The 20,832-nt window shown below is 36.8% G+C and overlaps 1 protein-coding gene across 3 annotated transcripts in view; it reads right to left on the bottom strand.

Annotated features, from left to right (window-relative positions):
- PTPRO (protein tyrosine phosphatase receptor type O) overlaps positions 1-20,832 on the bottom strand; it is a 233,484-nt gene that overhangs the window by 31,964 nt on the left and 180,688 nt on the right. The window contains exons 13-19 of one of the 3 annotated variants that reach the window (XM_059935363.1): positions 20,460-20,599; positions 17,816-17,948; positions 15,735-15,855; positions 11,240-11,308; positions 8,811-8,894; positions 3,454-3,489; positions 702-783 (exon numbers count right to left, since the gene is read on the bottom strand). In XM_059935363.1, coding sequence (XP_059791346.1) covers positions 702-783; positions 3,454-3,489; positions 8,811-8,894; positions 11,240-11,308; positions 15,735-15,855; positions 17,816-17,948; positions 20,460-20,599 — 665 coding nt within the window. The remainder of the gene's footprint in view (positions 1-701; positions 784-3,453; positions 3,490-8,810; positions 8,895-11,239; positions 11,309-15,734; positions 15,856-17,815; positions 17,949-20,459; positions 20,600-20,832) is intronic. The other 2 variants (XM_059935361.1, XM_059935362.1) reach the window with 2 other exon arrangements.

Below are 20,832 nucleotides of genomic sequence, written 5' to 3'. Positions count from 1 at the left end.
AACCTGAGGACCAGTTGTATCCCTCACACTACTGAGATCCTAGACCCTTTTCCATCTACTCTGACACATGTTCTTGGAATCAAAGAAATATGTGTGCTTCAGAAAAAGATGTTGCCTATTTTGTTCTTCTTTTACACAAAGCATGTGTAACTCTCTTTCTCCAATTCCTCCAAGAAAAGAAAACAAAACCTCACAAAGACATGTACAGTAGAATGCCAAGAGTCCTACAGCAAAAGAGACACCAGGCTCTTATACGCTCAGGAGACAAAGGGGTCCAATTCATCCTCCATCCACCCTTACTGTGTCCTAAGTGGCATGAGAAACACACTAAAAATCCCCTGAAAGAGAAATTGTTCCGGATCTCAATCCGCAGCTTGCTTTCTCCCCGCACTTTCCATCCCCCTGGTTTTCAATGTTACCATTGAAAACTTCTCCTGTTACCGTGTTTGTTCACCCCAGTACCCCCAGTACCTGCATCTCCTCTCTTCTTTCTTTCATTCGTGCCACCCAAGCCCTAACCTCCTAACTAAGGGTTGACATCCTGGCTCTGAACCAGCACATTAGGTACCCCCAAGCCCAATTGCCATCCTGCCCATTATGAACCACACCACCAGCACTGCCTAGTGAGCAGGGAAATGGCACTGGTACAAAGCTGCCAATTCCCCTGCCCACAGAGGGTAGGAAAAACTTTATTCACTCACCTCAAATTGAAGAGAAAATTTATAGTCAGAGTCTTTGGCCATATCCTTGATGTAGGCGTCAAAGTCATCCAGTTGCACCGGGCTTTGTCAAATACAAAGAAAGGTATGTTTTAAAAATCCTGTTGATAGGTGTCATATAGCGTTTAACACCATACTTCTCAAACATGAACAATTTTCTTGCAATTTTCTTCTTACTCCCCAGAGGTTAGCACTCTTTTTTTTTTTTTGGTTGAAGTTACCAGTCACTAATATATTATAATTAAAAAGAGAGCCCTATATATTAAACTTCCTTGAGGATAGGAGAAACCTCTAGATTTTTAATTGGCTTTTACTTTAGCAGTAAAATATTACATGTACACACACTCATACACTCACAGGTATATGTGTTGTTTCTAGAAAACTCCAGTTTATGGGAAAGAACAAAGGATTAGTCTGAAGATCTGTTTGAATTAGAGTTTTACTTTATTTACCTAACTCTTCTGAGATTTAACATGCTCACTGATGAAAAATCAGAGTGATACCTACACCACAAGGTTGACACACAGTATGTTACAGATCACAGAAACATGTAAGTTTAAACAGCTTTACAAGTGTAAGGAATTGTGCTGCGCTGTCTTCCCAGAGCAAAGGCAGGGTCCTGGCCGGAAACATTTCTCCAGGGAGCTCCCAGAGCGCGCGCGCTCTCTCTCTCTCTCTCTCTCTCTCAGAGTTGTGTTCAGAGCCTTGCATATCAAAATGGTTCAGAAGGATAATCAAGTAACACATCTGAGTTTATGTTTCTGCATCAATAGCAGAAGTGCTCACCTTCTTCCTTGTTTTTTGTTTTTTTTTGAATAAGAATTCAGTTTTATTCCCTGTGGTTTTCTCTAGCTGCTTATCTCTTCTAGAGCCTACCTGTGTCAACCTGTTCCCTGAGCTTCTCCAGGATGCCGCACTGTCACCTAACCCAAGCCTTTCCACCTTGACAGGGTCCACAGAGTTGACCTTTCCCTTCGTCTTACTGCAAATTACTCAGCTTATATCATCTATCTGTGGTCTTATGCCCTATTAGCAAATACAAAGTATATAATAGATATTTGTTCAAAGTTGTCAATTAGCTAATCTGATAGATTAATTTATGTTAAGATTTTAGTTGATTTTTAAGGGTATTATACCTCCCAGATAATACATTCAAATTTTAATGGTTTTACTTAATAATGATAAGATGAATGACTTGTACCCTTAAAACACCCTAAATATTCTTATGAATTATCTTGCTCGGTTGATGGTTAAGGTAGACATGGACAACATTAGCCCCATACTCCAGATGGAACTCCAGAGACAGCCAAGGCTGAGACAGTCAAATGAGTAGTTCAAGATCTCAGGGCTACTAAGCTGGAGAACCCTGGGTAGAACCAGGGAGAAGGACTCCTGGTTAAAAGCTTTTTCATTCAACTTTGCCATCTTTCCAAAAGAAACAGCTAAACGGGGGCGGGGTGGGGTGATCCTTCCCTGCTGTCTTTGAGCAGTGCATTGACCTTAAAGTTGGACTTAATGATTCTGGTTCTCATCTCATTAAGAGGAAAATGGGATTAGAAAAAGGGGGTTAGAAAAAGCAAAAGCAGGATGGAGAGGGGAAAGAGAGTCAGAGGAAGGACCCAGGAAGTAGAAGAATGAACATCAGGGAGAGGAGGAGAATGGTAAGGAGAAGAGAAAGAAAACTGGGAAGGGGCAGAGATCCATCAGTGGGACAAAGGTTTAGAGGGAGAGGAGGTGAGGAAAGGAGGGGAATGAAGGTAAGGGGCAAGGGGCAAGGGGAGCCAAGGAGCACGGTGGTGGCAGTGGGGGGGCATTTGGAGTGAAAGAGAAAAGGTAAAGAGAAAGTAAACGGAAAGATGGGAGGAGTCCCTCAAAAATGGCTTGTAGAAGCTTATCCACTGCTTGATATCCAGATCCAAGGCCATTTCTCCATAGTGTGTCTACTTTACAGACAAAGTTCACCATTCTCTACTTCTCTTGTATTATGTAATCCATTAGCGCAGATACCATAGATCTGGCTGGGACCCCTAATTGCCTCCTTAATGAATTCACCAATATTCTATCCCAGGCAAGTAGCAAGAATGAACTCTATTTATAGGAATGGTCCACTCTTTACATGAAGAGTTTTTAACTAAAGGCCTGGAGGTGATACTCTAATTAGGCTTTTGAAATCAACTGATTGTTCATTTTCACCCATCAGAATTATAACTCTTATGACTTAACAGTTCAGTAGATAAGTGAAACCACAGGTTAGCTAAAGTAATTATCCTTTTCTGTTTATTATAAAGATTTCCTGAGACAGCATTTATCCAAGTATTTGTCACAACATCAAATAGAGTAAAAGACTTTCCCTGCAATAAGCACGAAATTTGAAGATACAAAATGGTAAAGGTTTTTGTACTACTTTGATGTAGCTAAATATTAGATTCCTTATAGACTTAGAACAGTAGACTTCCTTCTGTAAGACTTGTAATTCCTAACAACCCATTCTTTTTCAGATTTCACGTGGTAAGAATTTTCCTTATTCCTGACATGGTATCTGTTGGTACATTTTCTTGGTGGTCACTGCCATCCATATGTGTAAACACACCTACGCATAATAGCTTAGCTATTTTAATATGCATTTGCCTCTTTCTTAAGCATCCCTTCTATTTAAAGACAACAATCTTTTCAGTTTGGAAAGTGAAGATCATTATAAAGAATATTTTTAAGTGAAATAGTAAGAAAAACTTACTTAGTCAGTTTCCTCTTTTTTAAACCATTTTTACTCCTGTGAATTAAGAAAAGAGAGGCGAATTTATCTGGGCAAAAGAATTGATGAACGTAATGATTAAACTTGAAGAGCTTTAAATAATTACATCAGGCACTGCTATTTTACTTAATTTTTATTAAACATACCTCAGGTTTGTTTAATTACTTCCCCTTAAATGAGAAGATAATGATAAAAATTCCAAATTCATGTTTTAAAACTCTGTTAGATTTCTGGAGCATACCTACACTTTATGTTTTAGATTTGCCAAAAAACTGAATTCTAGAAATATAATTTCTTGCTCCTGGTGATTAAGTTGCTGAAGTGCTTTGTAAATATATAGAAGTATTTCCTGTCTAAATACTCCAGATTCTACAGGCAAAAGGAAAGAATTGGGGAATAAAGGTGAGAACTGGTGGAGGGAGGATGGACATACTGGTTTTTAAATTAAGGAATAAAATAACGTTTTCGGACATTTTCATTGGGAATGTGAATTTGTGCTATCAGTGTTGTCATGTGTCTTATGTATTCTATTACGGCATTGTTCTTATTCAGTTTTGAACTAGTGTTTTAGCTATCTGAAGATCTATACCTATTACCTGCTTGTTCTTAATTCATTACTAGTCTGCAAGCTCAGACACATGTAATACTAGTGTATGTTTCAGTTTATTATATTTTTAGGGTTTTTATTAAAAGGGGAATTGTTTTCTACCAACACATAAGATAACTGACCTAAGTTAGCTAATGCTAAGATAGTATCTGCTGAAGGGCTTCATTACTGTGTTTAGATTGTCTTATATAAATGATATTGATACATGTTTGAGTGTGACAATTTTTATAAGCAATTTTCAAAGGTCTTGAAATATTGACGGAAGCACCCAGACTTTCAGAACATAAACAATCGATAGTAAATAGCCAGTTGTGATCTGAGTACTCTTAGGTGCCAAAATATTTATTTATATTGAAAATTAGGAATGCTTGGGTACCCCCATTTCTGGAAAGCCTTTGGCAGAATGAAGCACTACTTCCTCTGGGCTTTCATAGCACTTGGTTCATGAGTATTTCTTATGTGGTCTGACCATCAGCTGTATATGTGCTCCTTGCTAGACTGTCCTTTGTCCCCCAGAGCTGAGCACAGTTAATGGTTAATGGAACACTAGCAGGTGGCCAATAAATGCCTATTTAATTGAATTGAAACAAAACATCTTTGTTATGTCATCCTCACAATTTTTTCTAATGATGCAATTAAGGATTTGATATTAGACTTGGGCTCCTGAGGGATCCCACTGGGGAAATGGCACTTGTGGGTGGAGAGGAAGTAATGCAGCAAAGGAAATATCCATAAAGGCAAGTGGTGTTTCTGGTTTTCCTTTTCTAGTTTCAGATGGTTTTTATTTCTTCTCAATTCTGAGTGAAGACAATACATTTTAATAGTTCTTGTCCTATTTTTTCTCCTTCATCCTCTCTTGGTTTTCCATACTTGGGGTTTAGAGGTAATAGACATTCTAGTTTTTACTTCACCTCTCCCTCATCCCCCCAAAAGACCACTGTCATGGTATACCTCTTGAATCATTCTTTTACTCTGCTCTTGTGATGCTAATTTAGTTAACGTTAGGAATCTTACATTTACTTCGCATAGTAGGAGCCCATTACTTTAGTGGTTGATGAAAACAGAATGTTAGCATAATAAGGAACAGTTCTGATAATGTCAGGAGACTGCCAACATATTTTGTGATTCAGAGTGAAATTAAAAATAGAAAAACACAAAACCTTTCCAAACCCAAGCAGACTTTAAGGGAAACTGGGAAGAAACAAATATATGTGGTAGGGTGACACTGAATAAATTCAGTGCTGAAATATTAAGTCACTACTATTCCACAGCTGTGTGGAAACCTAATTCATGGAAGAGAGGCAGTATTTTTTTCTTTCAGTCTCATTCACTGATTGAATGAACCTTAAATATAATATGAAATTCTACCACATGTTTTGCATGACCTCTTGTCTTAAGTGTATGTCTTCATGATTTGTGTACAACTTTCATTGTTCTGATTAGATTTTGCTGAATTCCCGAACATTCCAAAGGGTTCTTGTATCTTAAGGCTGTGGTACAAGACAGGACTGAATTATGAGACGCCACAGCAACACTGATAGAATTTTCCCGCATTTTCAATTGCTGTGCTGATCCTAAGACTCAAATCAAGGGAAAATTCACTTTTAAACATGTAAGTTCAGGTTTTGCTAGCAATTTTCACTTTAGCACTTTATGGAAAGAGCTCGCGTGTGTGCATGCCACAGTGAGCATTTTGGGTGAGGCTGAAGACATCATCTTATCATTGTGAAAGACTTTCTGAATAACTGATAAATAACACCCATCCGACATACAGTATATATGCATACAGGATGATGTGCTTCTTTTACTTTTTCTCTTTCACTTATATTAGATTAGGTTCAAAACCCTAATGACGTCAAGAAGTTAAGATGCATTCTTTATAAGTTCTTCATGGTTATGACCATCTTGGAAAGCCTGCCAGAATGAAATTCATTCCAAAGAGGAATACGAGGCAATGGCAGAGACATGGGGTTCACAATGGTTAAAAGCAAACAAAAACTAAAACCAAAAACTGTAAAGTCAAAAACTTTAAATGACCACAATTTCCTAAGCATAACTTACTCTTTCATGAGCTAAACGAAAATCATCCCCACATCTTAAAAAAGGTCTTTAGAGTTATGTCATTCTCTGAATTGAACATACAACAACAAGAGTAAAGCTGAGCAGTTTAAACTAAATATTGCAGCATGCTTAAAATGCCCACTGCTGAGGATTTAGAACAGACAGATGAATGCGTGAATAGAGCATGAGGTGACCATGATAGCAAAAAAAGAGAGTAACAACACTGAATCCAGATAGAGCTGGTCCAATTGAGATGGTTTCTTTGAACAGGAAATACAATCTGAGATCAATAAAGTCAGAAATCCTGGCAGAATACAATCTTGGGACTAAGCCAATGGGGCACGTAGGCTCCACATGGGTTCTGCCACCACCTGGGAAAAGGTTTGAGCAACCAGTGAGGGAGAGAGTCTCTGGATTTCCACACAACCATCAGAGGCATCAGGTGGATTTTAGACAATCAAGAGGAACATATCTTTCCAAGAAGTTGATAGTTTAGAGACAAAGCCGGGCAGTGTTAAGAAAGGAGAGTGTGGCTGTGTTTCTTGGGGTGGTTGTTAACAGGTGGGTGAAATATGAAGACAAACACATCTAGAGGAGGATTTTAAAAGACTATGTAGCAAATGAAGGCAGGGGAGAATATCCACAACTTATTAGATGTAGAGAAAAGTAGCAAAGAGTAGGGAATTCGGGTGAATTTGTGAGAGTACTGAGTTGGACTTGAAGGAGCAGGGACCATGAATTTTACCTCTTTTATTTCTGGCAGAGCACAAGTCTAGGGCTGAAAACAGTTTATGTTCGGTATCTTTTCATTGGTTAATATATGTGTAGTTTACGAAAAGTGTAGAAAGTCTGGGGCTCTATGTTTTGCCTTCTCTTCTCACCTGGAGATAACCATTTTCAGTCTCAGGACCATTCTTCTAAAAACTACTGCAGGGTTTCTTTTCCCCCCTAACTTGGGTCTCATGTTATTTGATCAGTACTATAAATAGCAGACCTTGAAGGAGTTGCTAGAATTCCAAAATATGTGTTCATCAGGGGGACCTACTAAGAAAGACATACAAACAAGCATAGGCCTGCCTGATATAAGCTTAAAACAAACTATGGAAAATGACAGAGAAAAGTTAGAGAATTAAGTAGGGAAAGGAATATAACATTATATGCATCTTTCTTTTGTTTTAATTGAAATCTGTGGAGGGTACGCTAACGGTATTGGCTACAAGTATTCTAATGACAGGTAGAATACTTGAGGATGATCAGTAGATGTTAAGTTCAAAGTAAATGTATATTTTGAAAGTCAAGATGGAATTTCTGTGTATCATGTGATGTTAAATACTTAAAATATTGGTTGACCATGGGGAAGCCCTATACTGGAGACTTGTTATTAAGAATCAACTTAGAATAATGGTGAAGGGGTCCTCATCATCTAGCACATTCTTCTGAATTTATTGCTTATACATCAGTGCCTACCATATTTCAAAAGTTTTTCACCTAGCTCTCTTTTAAAGAAAATATAGATTCTGGTATTAACAATCTCCATTGTGATAAAGTTCTCTTTTATTCTTTTCCCACTGCAACTCAAATTCTAACTTTGCCCACTGTATTTATTCTGTCTTCGGAGAAGCCGAAGAATGTTTGATCAATTGTCTTTTTGAATAGCTAACTCTCGGGATTGCTTTAAATCTTGAACTCTGCCCCCAACCCTCCATGAACTTTTTTCCCCCAGTCCATGAACTACTTTTATTGCTTTTCTCTGAGTCCTTCTCAAGTTGTCCAGGTTTCTGGATCTGTCTGTACATAATTTAGTACCTAAACACCATGAACTAACACTTAAGGACAATGATTTTTTTTCCCCCTGGGAAACTGCTACCCTTTTACTTATGGCTCAGAAAAAGAAACAGCCCTTGTAGATACTTTAGTCTCAGAAATGAAAATCATTATTATTATATATTATAAAAACTGTAAAGGATACTCTTTGAGATTTGATTATTAAAATGATTTAAAAGTCAAGAAAATAAGAATTTAAAGGAGGCTGCTTTTTAGAGAGGAAAGAATAGATTTCAGAGACACTTGGGTTTAGTACCTGAATTTTCTATATAGTCATGTGATGTTAAGATAGTTAGTCTCCTTATACCTCTATTTCCACATCTGTAAAATGGTGCTGATAATACTCTCTGCAGAGGTGTGTGGACAATTAAATGAGAGGATTATACAAAGAGGCTTGCACACAGTCAGTTGTTTAATATTCACTGAGTGAGCATTATTATAAAAACACGAAGGCCCTAAATACATAGTATTCTGGGTTTCTCTACCTGATTGCATTTTTTCCTTCTTGGAAATAGGGAGCTAATCAACGGAAATGGTGGGAAAAATGAAAGGCATCATTTATAAAGATGAGAGGCCATGGACTGACTCAATGAAGAAACAAATAACTTAGCAATAAATGGAAGAAAAGCTTGCCAAGAACATCACAAGGAGAACATTCAATTGGGAAAACATTATAGTTAACATCTGGGTACCATTAGCTGCTTTAATCCATTTCAATACATAATTAATAATTTTACATGCTTCAAACACATAAAATCATTAAAAAGGATTTTCCCTTTGGTTTACTTCTTGAAAGCTAACTTTTAAAGACTTTGTAAACAGTAAAAAAAAAAAAAAAATCACTTACCAAGGATTAATATAAAATGCCAAAAGATAATCAGTCCAAAGACATGAGGGTAGCAGGGTTAAGAAAGCAAATATACTCCTACGCCTGTGAGCATTAATAGATAACAGATGTAAAGATGAAAAAGTGGCAAGAGTTAGTAATACAAACTGTGAACAGAGATCAGTAAATTACCTACTGGGGTCAATTAAAATGACAAGCACGTTAATTACAATTAAATATTATTCCATTCTCTGAAATGTAAACGTGAGGACTTAAGTGCTATAATATTGCCAAAACCAGTTTTATTCACATCTTATTGTAATCAGACATATTTCTTTCAACTTGGTTTGTGTCAATTAGCCTGCTATTAGGTGATTACATTTTGCATTCAGTTAAATTTGGCTCTGAAATGCCTCATCAGTTATCTCGAGTCTTATTCTTGGGTATTACCCTTGCGATGCTTAAGCCTATTTTAAGAAATCTAACATCATTTGATAACTAACAGCAGCTTGTGTATGGAATACAAATGGTTAGTCTGTGTATACTGATTTTGGTAAACAAGCTTTCAGGACACATTCTTATAAAACTGCACTGTTAGGTGTGACTTTCTATATTATTTTAAGTATAAATTAATACATCACTTCCAAAAAATAATCCTTAAAACAGAGGTATGACACCCACGTACCATTCATTTAAAATAAGTAGCTCATCAGCTGCCTAGTTTCTAATCTTATACTCAGTTGAGTGGGAGCAAAATTATTTAGCTTCACATTAACACTAATGCAGACTGTTAATTTAAAATGCCTGGTTTGAATCAAATTTCAGATATTTAGACCACTTGAAAAATAGAACACTTATTAATGCAGATTTTAAAATAGTCTATGGTTGTATCTATAGTTATTCTGAGAATTAGGGGAAAAATGAAGTCACTGTGTCACTTTAGTTATTACAAAATCTCCACTGAGATACGTATTCTCAGTTAACGAGAAAATGCCAGTGTTGGCAAAACTGTCTTTGCCCAGAGCTGCAAGAGAATTTTCTTAATTTTATAGAAGTGTCCTGAAATGAATTCTCTTTTGCCTCAGTTCTCCCATAAATGGTCTCTCATAAATTCCGTAAATTGTGACCAGTTGTGTAGTTAGTCAATACGTAGCTCTCCTGAGTCACAAGTATGATGGGATCAATTCCTAGATGGGCCCCTCATCACTACTCTGTGACTGGGCCTTTTTTAAGGGTAGGCCAGGCAAGAAACAAACATCAGTGAGTCAGTCTCTTAATCTTGGAAAAGGTGTTAATTACATCTGAACAAACCTAGAAATGTTTTCTAACTTTTTACCAGCAAGAGTTTATGGGTTTCTCTTGACAGTTGAATTAATCAGATATGAATAGCAAAATTCCATTCTGGTTGAAGTTTTAGACTAGTACAACATATTGTCTGGTTAAAGAGAATCCTATTTCACCTAGATTTTTCACCTAGAGTGGATCTCAACTAGTGTCCCACTTAGGGAAGTAGAATCTACAGTTTAAGTAAGGTCATTCCTCCCTCATTAATTCTGTGGCTAAAATTTCCTGTCTCTATATATTTATTTCTGTCAGAGTAACCATTTTTGGGGAGTTAGGAAAACAGAAAAAAAATCACTTACTGAGGATTAACATGAAATGTATATATTTAAATGTGCTTTGCATGGTTGCTTGTGAAAGAAACCAACTAGATCACGTAAGCAGTGCTGGCTTCATAGTAAGTGGTTAGTTAATCAGCAATTTTGTTGGGTATTAACTGCTCTGTATATTAATTAATATATTAATATATATATTAATTCCCATGGATCGCTGTTAGCTATAACGTCAGCCAATTCAGTCTCATGACAATGCTTTCTTAATTCTCAGAATACATCCTCCCTCCTTAATACTCAAGCATAAAGAAACATGAGGCTATGTTTCTCAGGGAACTTTCTTAGCTTTGATGTTTATCTGCCTGTACGTGTAAGAGCTGAGAGCCCTGGGCTGTATACTTCTGCTTGATTTTTGGACAGAAGGGGTAGCTCATATCCTCAGGCACTGAAATGTGAGTTTTAAATAGAGATGTTGCTCTGTCTCCCACTGTTTCCCTGGAGTCTCCCCTCCTGCCTTCAACCACGCTTGTTCCATGAGGCTCCTGTATTAACCCTTCTTCAGCCCACTTGTGGGCAACTTGTACAACTGCATCAGTCCTTTGTGTAATATAGTGAATACACAGCAGACTACCTCATTTTCTCTCCTTCTTACCTGAATTAAACTTACATACACTAATATGCTCTGTGAAGAAGATGTCACCTTGAAGTCCACTATCACCAAAATTATGAAAGGATAATCAGGCAAAACCATCTATCACCCAAAGATAGTACAATCAAGTTTAGAGCACACATAGCATAGGTAAGCCATCTAGAGACTTGTTCTGAAACAATACTCACCAGTTGTATGGAAGCTTTCTATCCCGCTCTAAGGATGCAAAATTGACAAAAGTTCCTGCTCCACACTCCCTGTTGGAAAGGAACCACAAAATCAAGGTTAGTGCATAACAGAGCACTCTTTACCTTGATATGAAAGAGAGTCTTTAATGGCTAATCATCACAGCATTAAATTTTTAAAAAGCTAATATAAGTTGCATGTATTCCTCTTTCCGATACAATGCAATATAGAAAAATAAAACAATTTTTCACAAGGGCGCACACACCCAAATCAAGTTATTTGAAGCCAGAAGCATTCAGTTCACAACGCTTACCAAAGGGCGCTCGTGATCCTAACATAAATCGTTGAACTATGTGAGGTAGAATATTTTTTACAAAGCCTTCAATAGTAACGTATAGAAACTCTCCTAGATAGACTAAGGGTTTTCCATTTTTAGCAAATACTTTTTGTTTTTATAGCATTTTGATTTCCTCTCTGTAATGATAGTGGATCAAACTGGATTGTTTTCTTCCTTCAAAATTTTCCTCTCATGTTGTGATGCCCATACTATTCATCACTTGAGAGGAAAAGAGTGATACGTACTGAAATAGATTGGCTTTTGCAGAGTCAATAGAAAATGCTGTTAGTTTTTTTCCCCAGAAGTGGAGGAAAAAGGTCAATATAATTCTCATGCTTTCTCCACCTTTTGTTTAATATCATGCATAAATAACATAGCTCACTGGGGTGCATACATCTCATTTTTTCCCTCTATATGAAATTGATGGACTTATTCAGAATTGAAGCAGAGATTTTGACATTGGCATAATGTGCTAATTACTGCAGTTATCTGCCTGTTCTAACTTGAGTGTTCTAAGGATAACTTTCTTCCTTGAAAAATACACTAACAGGGACTTCCTTGGTGGCGCAGTGGTTAAGAATCCGCCTGCCAATGCAGGGGACACGGGTTAGATCCCTGGTCAGGGAAGATCCCACATGCCGCGGAGCAACTAAGCCCGTGCGCCACAACTACTGAGCCTGAGCTCGAGAGCCTGCGAGCCACGACTACTGAAGCTCGCGCGCCTAGAGCCCCTGCTCCACAACAAGAGAAGCCACCGCAACGAGAAGCCCGCGCACCGCAACAAAGAGTAGTCCCTGCTCGCCGCAACTACAGAAAGCCCGCGCGCAGCAACGAAGACCCAAAGCAGCCAAATATAAATAAATAAATAAATAAATAAATAAATAAATATATTAAAAAAGAAAAATACACTAACATTTCATTATTTTGTGTTGCATGTACTATAAATTAGATATCATCAATTAATTTTCCTATGTCAGTTTCCTGTATATGGCATTTATTTTACTCTCTAACTCAAGGGTTCGTAATCTGGGGTCCTAGGATAGAATTTAGGGCTCTATGAACATATGTGGGAAAAAAAGTACATCTTTATTTTCACAACTTGTAACTGAAATTTAACCATTATTTCAATTATTAAAATAGGCAACAAGCCCCAATAACATCATCAACACTTGTGAGATTTGCTAATAGAAATTGAAGATATTTTTCTACAATAGACCTGCTGCAGATATTGAAATATTGTTCATCGTCATCACTCTGATGAAATTATGAGGTTGCTTAGATACTCTACTAAATATTGTTATCTAATGTGTTAATACAGAAGCATATAACACATTTGTTTTCTGAATACTTTGATTACCATATGTTCATATAATTAATTTCTTTTTTAATCCTATGTGTTTTATTTTATGCACTGAGAAAGAAAGCATTATTCTCGGAAGAAATCTACAGGCTTCATTAGACTGCCAGAGAGAATCATGCACAAAAAATGTTAAGAATCTCTGCTCTAATGACCAGCTGGCTGAAGTAGAATCGCTTCTCCTAAATATTTTGCTGTATGCATCGCAAGGATGTTCCTGCAATAATGCCGTCATAAATACCACTACTTCCATTTCTACTTCTGTTACCACTCCCTCCACTATTACTATTATGAGCTAACATTTATTGCATGCTTCCTATGACACTATGCTGTTACTGCAGGATTGCTCCTAACGATCCACTAATGTGGGGTTGTTATCATTTCTTTTTGATAAATGTTCTTTCCCTTGCTTCCAGGCTACCACAATCTTAGTTTTCCCTCCACTCCACTGGATGCCTTGTCAGTCTTTCTTTTTTTGCCATTACCTTTTATTTTCTCTCTGAAAATGTTAATATTAGTTAATATTGTGCTGGTGCTCTATTCTCTAATATACGCTTAATTCCCAGGTTTCATCCAGTCTACAGCTTTAATACCATTTGTATACTAAGAACTCCCAAATGTATATCTTCAATTCAGACTTCTTTCCTGAACATCAGACTTTTATGTTCATCTGCCTACTCCACACCTGCACTTGCAGTCACCTCCAACTTAACATTTCCAAAACTGGGGTCTTGATGTTCCCCCAACTCGGAAATCCTCACCTAGAATCCTATGTCAGTTGATGGCAACTCCATCCTTTTTGTTGGTAGGACCGAAAACCTTGGCGTCATCCTTGACTCTTAATCATTTCCATTCCAAGCTCAATTTGCTAGCAAATCCCGTTAGTAAACTCCTCTATTTTCAAAATATATCCAGAAGCTGATCATTTCTTCTTACCTCCATTGCCACTACTCTGGATTGAACCAATATCAACTCTTGCCTGGATTAACTGACTCCCCCAGTTAATATACTAGCTTTTGCCTTTGCCTCAATACAGACTCTTTTCTACATGAAAGTCAAAATGAAATGTTAAAATATAAGTCAGATCTTCTGCCCCAAATTTTGCAATGGCTGCCCTCTACTCAGAATGAAAGCCAAAGTCCTGATAACGGCTTATGAAGCCCTATAGGACCTTACATCATCTCCCGCTATTCTTCCTTTCATTTCCTCTGCTTTAGCTACACGAACCTCTTCCTTGAACTTGCTAGTTGCGCTTCTGCCTCAGGGCCTTTGCTCTGGCTGTTCCCTCTACTGGGCACACTCTTCCTCCAGATAATACATGACTAACTTCCTCACGTCCTTCAAGTCTTTTCTTAAATGTCACCCTTTCAGTGAGGCCTACCTGCCTTCCAGAGCTCCTCTCATCCCCTTCATGCCTGAATGCTAATCTCCTTTACTCTACTCTATTGTTTTTTTCTTATCATCTGCTAACACACCACAGAATCTTCTTACTTTCATCTTTATTATTTCTTGTCTACCACCTCAACGAGCATACGAGCTCTATGAAGGCGGAGATTTTCGTTTGTTTTTGATGCAGCCATGTCCCAAGGATCCAGGGGAGTCTGACACACAGCAGGTATCCATTAATATTTGTTAAATTAATGAATGAAGTTTCAGCGAACTGCACATGGTCGCGTAGGTTGTCAATTAGGATTTGACCCCAAGGAGTGTAATTTCAGAGCTTTATATTCTAGCCTCAGAGCCGTACCACCACCTTCCCTATCCTTCTAAGATTTGTTCAAACGCTAGCACTCATGAAGCTTGATTTTTATATTCAGAACTAATCCCTTTTCTCGACTTTCATGGTATCCCATTTTTATCTCCTTTCTGCTACAGGTCAGTTTATACCTTTAAATATATTTATTCATGTATTTCCAGCTGGGTGCTAACTTCCTAGTGGACAGCTTGGATTTCTGATTTTTCTTTGATTGTGCTATCTAAGGCAGTGATTGACTCATTATCAGATGGATAAGTTTATTTATGAATAAGTAAATGATAGAACTCTGAGAAAGGAGAAGGATGTTAATTGACAATTCAGCAGGCTAGCATCGGGCAAATATAAACTTTATACAAATTTCCCAAACCCAGTAACACTCAACTAGGCAATAGTTTTTTTCTTTTAAGAGAATTGGTGGATTGTTTTGATAATATAGAGGATCACAGAAAGTACTTGCAAATGTGCTCTGATAAGAAGTGCATCAGTGGTCAAAGAAAATAGGGAATCAACAAAATCATAAATCAAAAGACTTCCCTAACTGCAAGAAAAATGAAACTGCCTGCAGCCCTGGGTAAGAATAGAACTAATAGGGGGACTTGAAGGGACCTAATCATAAATTCTAAAAATATTTTCTGCTAAAATAGCTTCAACAGAACTAATGAGGGAAGGGATTTTTTTCTTTCTTGTGGTCTCCATATATATTAACTCCTTTCATTAATTGTACTGAGTAGGCATAGATCTTTCTTTTACTCCAAAATATATTTGGAAGTATCCAAATATAATGAATGAATCCCAATGTATGCACTACTTAAGATGACAAGATTGATAGTAAGAGGTCTGACTTTGTGTAAACAAACAATCTTTTGCTTTACTATTTCAATGGTAATGTTCTCTAAAATAATATTGAAAAGTCTACTTAGAAAACACAAAATAGAAACTGCAAGCAAACTCACTGCTGTACAATTTAGGTCTGCAAAAGCCACACGTGTATGATAAACAAAAATATTTTAAAGGCTGTGGGTGAAAGATGAGCAAAACACAACTTACCTAGCCATCTGCAGATGCTTCTTCCTAAGAATTATAAGAGTAATGAGCAGTAGTCCAATTAACAATGTGCTGAGGATGGCCAGCACGGAGATGACTACCACATTGGGATTCATCTCTGTAACTAAAGAGAAAAGCCATACATGTTCATTGTAGCTTCCACGACATGGAAACTAACAGAACCATTCATTGTTTCTCATCTGACCTTAAGACTAACAAACTTATGATGATAACATCAACAGCAACAATGATGTTTCTCCGAGCCAGCAATGGCCTCTTCCCAGCAATGGCCTCTTCCCGGTCAACTCTTAACGTAGTAAAGTAGATTGACAAATAGTGTTTGGGTGGCTGGAAGAATTGAGTCCATTTCAAAGGCCCATATTCAGGATGTTCTTATCAAAGGAAACTGTGAAATGTCAAGAATGCCTCTGCCATGGTTTGGGTTCACTTGAAAAAAAAACCTAGAAGTCATTATCATGTATTATCACTGTTTAACATTTTCAAAAGCTTAGAGAGGGGCAGGCTCTCATTTTATGCCCATGACTTTAAAGTCAGAAAGCACAGCTGTATATTTCCCTCACAACTAATAATGTATATGAAAAAGGCATTAGCAAGCTGCCATCTGCTGCAGCACTTAACACATCGCTAGCAGTAGGCATTCTGATGATCTGTAACCATATGTTTAGAGGTTTCTCCATCTGCACAACTCAAGAGATTAAACTTATTAATAAGGTGCAGGGTCTTTAAGAACAGGGGTTCCTCTCATATACTAGGTCTTCTATGATCCATCTTCAATGGCACTTACACATTGTCTACTTCACACAGTATCTGGAAGACCAAGATGTTAAAGGTGGGAATGTAGATCAAATATTTTTATAAAACTCTTAAAAGTGGACCAGAGGAAAAGAGGAGATACCATCCTCTGCATTGGTCACAAAGTCACAGAACTGGCGGGCCTGCGCAATCTCTAAGGCTTTTGGTATTTTCCACTTTCTGTTTGGGCCATCTTGGCTCCATTTTATGGGTAGAGGTGCTTGAACAGAAAGAACATTAGACTCATGGTCAGAAGAGACTGTTCAAGTTCGCTTGACTATTACCTGCCATTTGCAGAAGCTATTTTACCAGTCTCTTCTGGCCTCATTTTCCTCACTTGCAAGTACGTTTAATAATATCACCTGTTTCACTGGGTTGCTGTACAGATGACAAGGAATCATGAACATTAAAGTATTTTTAGAAAATGTAAAAGGATGTCAAAATGAGAGACCATTAATATACTTTTCAGGTCCATTTTTGCCCTCACTTCTGAAAAAGCAAAAACTAAAAACAGAAAATAAAAATGTCTGTTCTAGTGGTCTCTGGATGTAGTGGCAAAACATATTAATGTTATGTAAATGAAAACGAACCAGTAAAGGGATAATGTGATGGTAAGAGTGGTTTTATTACAGGCAGCTTCAGAGAGGGTCTCAGATTACAGAATTAGACTCAAGTAGGGAAGTAAAACAAATAATGTTAACTCAGAAAAAGAATAAGGAAATAGCATTATTCTGGACTTTTCATTAATATCTAATTTCCCCAATTATACTTTCTGCTTGATTGGAAATTTTTCTGCTTTGACCCAGTAATTTAGGTTCACCATTATCTGATCAGTGACAGCTAAAGGTCAAGGCTAGAATAGATGCACCTGACCTGATTAGGGTACTGTGGGTACCACTGAAGAGGATGATGGGGGATGATGAAATAGATGATAACAACTAGCATTTAGACAGCATGTGCTAGAGCTTCATGTACTTTATTTCTAAGCCTGAAAACAACTCAACAAGGTACATATTATTATTCCAGTTTTACAGATGAAAAAACAAAGGTTCAGAGAGAGTAAATATCTTTCCCTAAATCACATAACTACTAAGTGCAGTTAGGGATTGGAATTAAAGTCTCCCTGAACTCAAAGCTTGGAATTTTTCAATGAAAGCTGAGTTTTATTTTTAAAAAAAGATGGATTATATATATTTAAAAAGAAAACTTAAGGAAAATCCGGAAAGATATAATTTCCAAAGACACCAGAGTCCACTAATGCCTGTAATTACCCATTGTTGAGACGGCTATGAATGTAGGCACACTGGGGCTGTCATGACTAAAGCTGGTGACACTACAGTTGTAGGCAGTGGCAGGAAGGAGGCTGGAGATGGTCACGACATGAGAAGAAACAGAAATCGGTTCCTGGAGATGCAGAAAACAAGATAAATGTTATGTTATCTTCATCTATTTTGGTTTTTAAATTATCAGTATTTTTCATAGTCGAGCAGGTAACGTGTGTACACAGAGTAAAAAATTTAAAAAACAAAAGAGGAAGCAGTGAAAAATATTTCTTTCTTTCTGTACTTCCCATCTACCCAATTCTCTTCCATGGAAGCAGCCATTGTTGTCAGGTAGGTTATTTTTCTTCCCATCTGTATTTTATGGATGTATAAACATAAAAGAATATAGTTAAAAATGTAAGTGCTAACATAGTTTACGCATCATTCTGCTTATTTTTTATCTTGTTTATCAGTATATTTTGCCACTCTTTCCATATTAGCACAGATAAAGCTATTTCATTTTAGGAGTTGCATAGAAATCCAGTGAAAGAACATACTTTATTTAACCAGTCCCCTATTTATAAATGTTTAAGCAGTCACTGATTTTTTGCTATTATTAACAATGCAACAATGAATATAACTTCACAATTATGGGAACATATGTATATGTACACACACTCATTTAATATATGTATGTATATATACACATATGCATTCACACACAAAACCTGTGTGCATATGTGTGTGTATGTATGTATGAATATACATACATATACAACCACTCATATTCCTAGAAGTTGAATTGCTGGCTCAAAAAGTTATATATTTTTAATTTTGTAAGCTATTGACAAATTATCTTCCATAGACGTTTTCCAAGGGACCCACCTACCATCAGTGTGTGACAATGCCTGTTTCCTTACATCAGTTTCTACACAACAAATTTGCAAACTTTTTGAGCTTTTCTAATCTTATTAGTGGAAGTTGTACCTCATTATAGTTTTATTTTGCATTTCTTTCACCATGAGTGAGCTTGATCATCTTTTTCTATGTTTGAGAACATTTTGTGTTTATTTTCTATGAAATATTTGTTTTGGTTTGTTGGTCTTTATCTTTTTCATTTGTAGTAGATCTATGTATATTAAGAACACTGTCCCCTTTGTCTGCATTCTCGGCTTTTAAATAGCATCCACCAAAGGCATAAAGACTTTGTGTTCTCCAAAACTTTTAATATTAACTTATTCTTGAGTAGAAGAAGCTGTTAATTTGGTGGGCCAATGGCCAGACACTGATAAGTACAACTGCACAGTATAAAAAGATGAGGCAGCATAATACTCTTTTTCAAAACAAGGATCTGAAAACAGCTCTGCCTAAAGAGGTGAGAGCCATGAGCACGGATTTCCCACTCCCATCTCTTTCATGATCCCATAAAAGAATGATTCTAAGGAAAGATTTTTGCTAACAGGACTCAGCTGTAGTAACCATTGTTTTCTTAAAGGGAGACATTACTGTAGTTGCAGAGAAGAAAATTCACTACTGGCAGAGTAGCTATTTTCCAAAAGGATTCTTAGGATAGAAAAAAGATTCAGCTGTTCAGTACAGATCAAAAAGAGATACATTTGTAGAACAGACTATCAAAAGGGGAAAGAAATCAAAGCAAATTATCTTAACACTCATATGAAAAGATTCATACTCCCAGAAATCCTTTTTTCTTTTCAATCTCATGAACTGCATTATTTAAAAAACATCAATTATTCATGTTCATAGTATTAGTCTTTGCACTGTATTTTGTGACATCCCTCACAAATTTGCCCTTTTCCTTCCATGTCTGGCTGTAAAATAGTTTTTTCTTGTGGTTTCGTTACTCACCCAGGTCCATTTCTCTCCTTCCATTCAATTTAACCTCGTGAAAAACTCACTATTCATCATATCTGCTATTTGTGATTCTAAAGCTTTAACGATCAGCTCTCTCAGCGTTCATTTTCCCAAACAAAATCGTCCTCCTTACTAACTTCTTTTAAATTCTCTTGGTAGTATGGATCTCTCTTCTGGCACTTATATTTTATTTTAATTATTTCTACTCGAGTGAAATATCCACAATTAAATGAAAAACATTTTTTGAAGGCAAGTATTGATTCTGTGATTTGTGTCCCATACAATGCCTTTCTCATAAGTGGCAATTAGTTCATATTTGTTAAATTATATTTTATATGGCAGTTTCTTTATCCCTTCCATCAGTTTAATGGCCAATAGGAAAATGCCTCAATATAACCTCAATATGACCTGGAGTGGCAAAGAACTGGGGACAAACGCAAGAGGGAGGGGATATGGGGATATATGTATATGTATAGCTGATTCACTTTGTTATACAGCAGAAACTAACACATCATTGTAAAGCAATTATACTCCAATAAAGATGTTAAAAAAAAAAAGATAAATACAAAGATGGAAATAAACTTTGTGATCTGGCAAGTTGGTTATGACACATTTTGGGCTTGCTCTAAGAATAATTTTAAATTTCTATCACTGAAAACCAAAAGTGCACATGAAAATTTTCATTTTATATCATTCAAAGAAAGAGAAGATTTTCACTTTGCTCGGATAATGAGCCTTAATCAAAATTAACTCAGAAAAGGAAAATCCGAGCATACAGTACCTGGAGTTTTATTTCCTGACTGGAGCCAACTTGTTGACAGAAGACTTCGAAGAAATCAGCTACTCCCTCTTCCACCCACAGCAAAGTCACCGAGGTCTGGGTTTTATTCACTGCAAAGAGTGATTTTGGAGGAGCTGGCTCTGAGCAAAGATAAGTTAAAAAAAAATTAATTTAATCTAAAATATTCTTCCTTCCTTCATTAATCAGCAGAAAAAAATAGGCAAAAAATTCCAAATATAGGTAGTTAAGAGCACCATAAAGAGTGTATATTGCTTTCGAAATATGTCCTTTTACAAAGACGGTTATCTAACTTGCAAGGCAGAATATTTTGCATCTTTCATTTTATACTTCTCTTTTTGGAACACTTCTGTTT

The sequence above is a fragment of the Balaenoptera ricei genome, chromosome 10, assembly GCF_028023285.1.
Source record: "Balaenoptera ricei isolate mBalRic1 chromosome 10, mBalRic1.hap2, whole genome shotgun sequence".
NCBI classification, from domain to species: domain Eukaryota; kingdom Metazoa; phylum Chordata; class Mammalia; order Artiodactyla; family Balaenopteridae; genus Balaenoptera; species Balaenoptera ricei.
The sequence above is the reverse complement of the archived record's forward strand: the minus strand, read 5'-3'. Positions and strand labels throughout refer to the sequence as shown.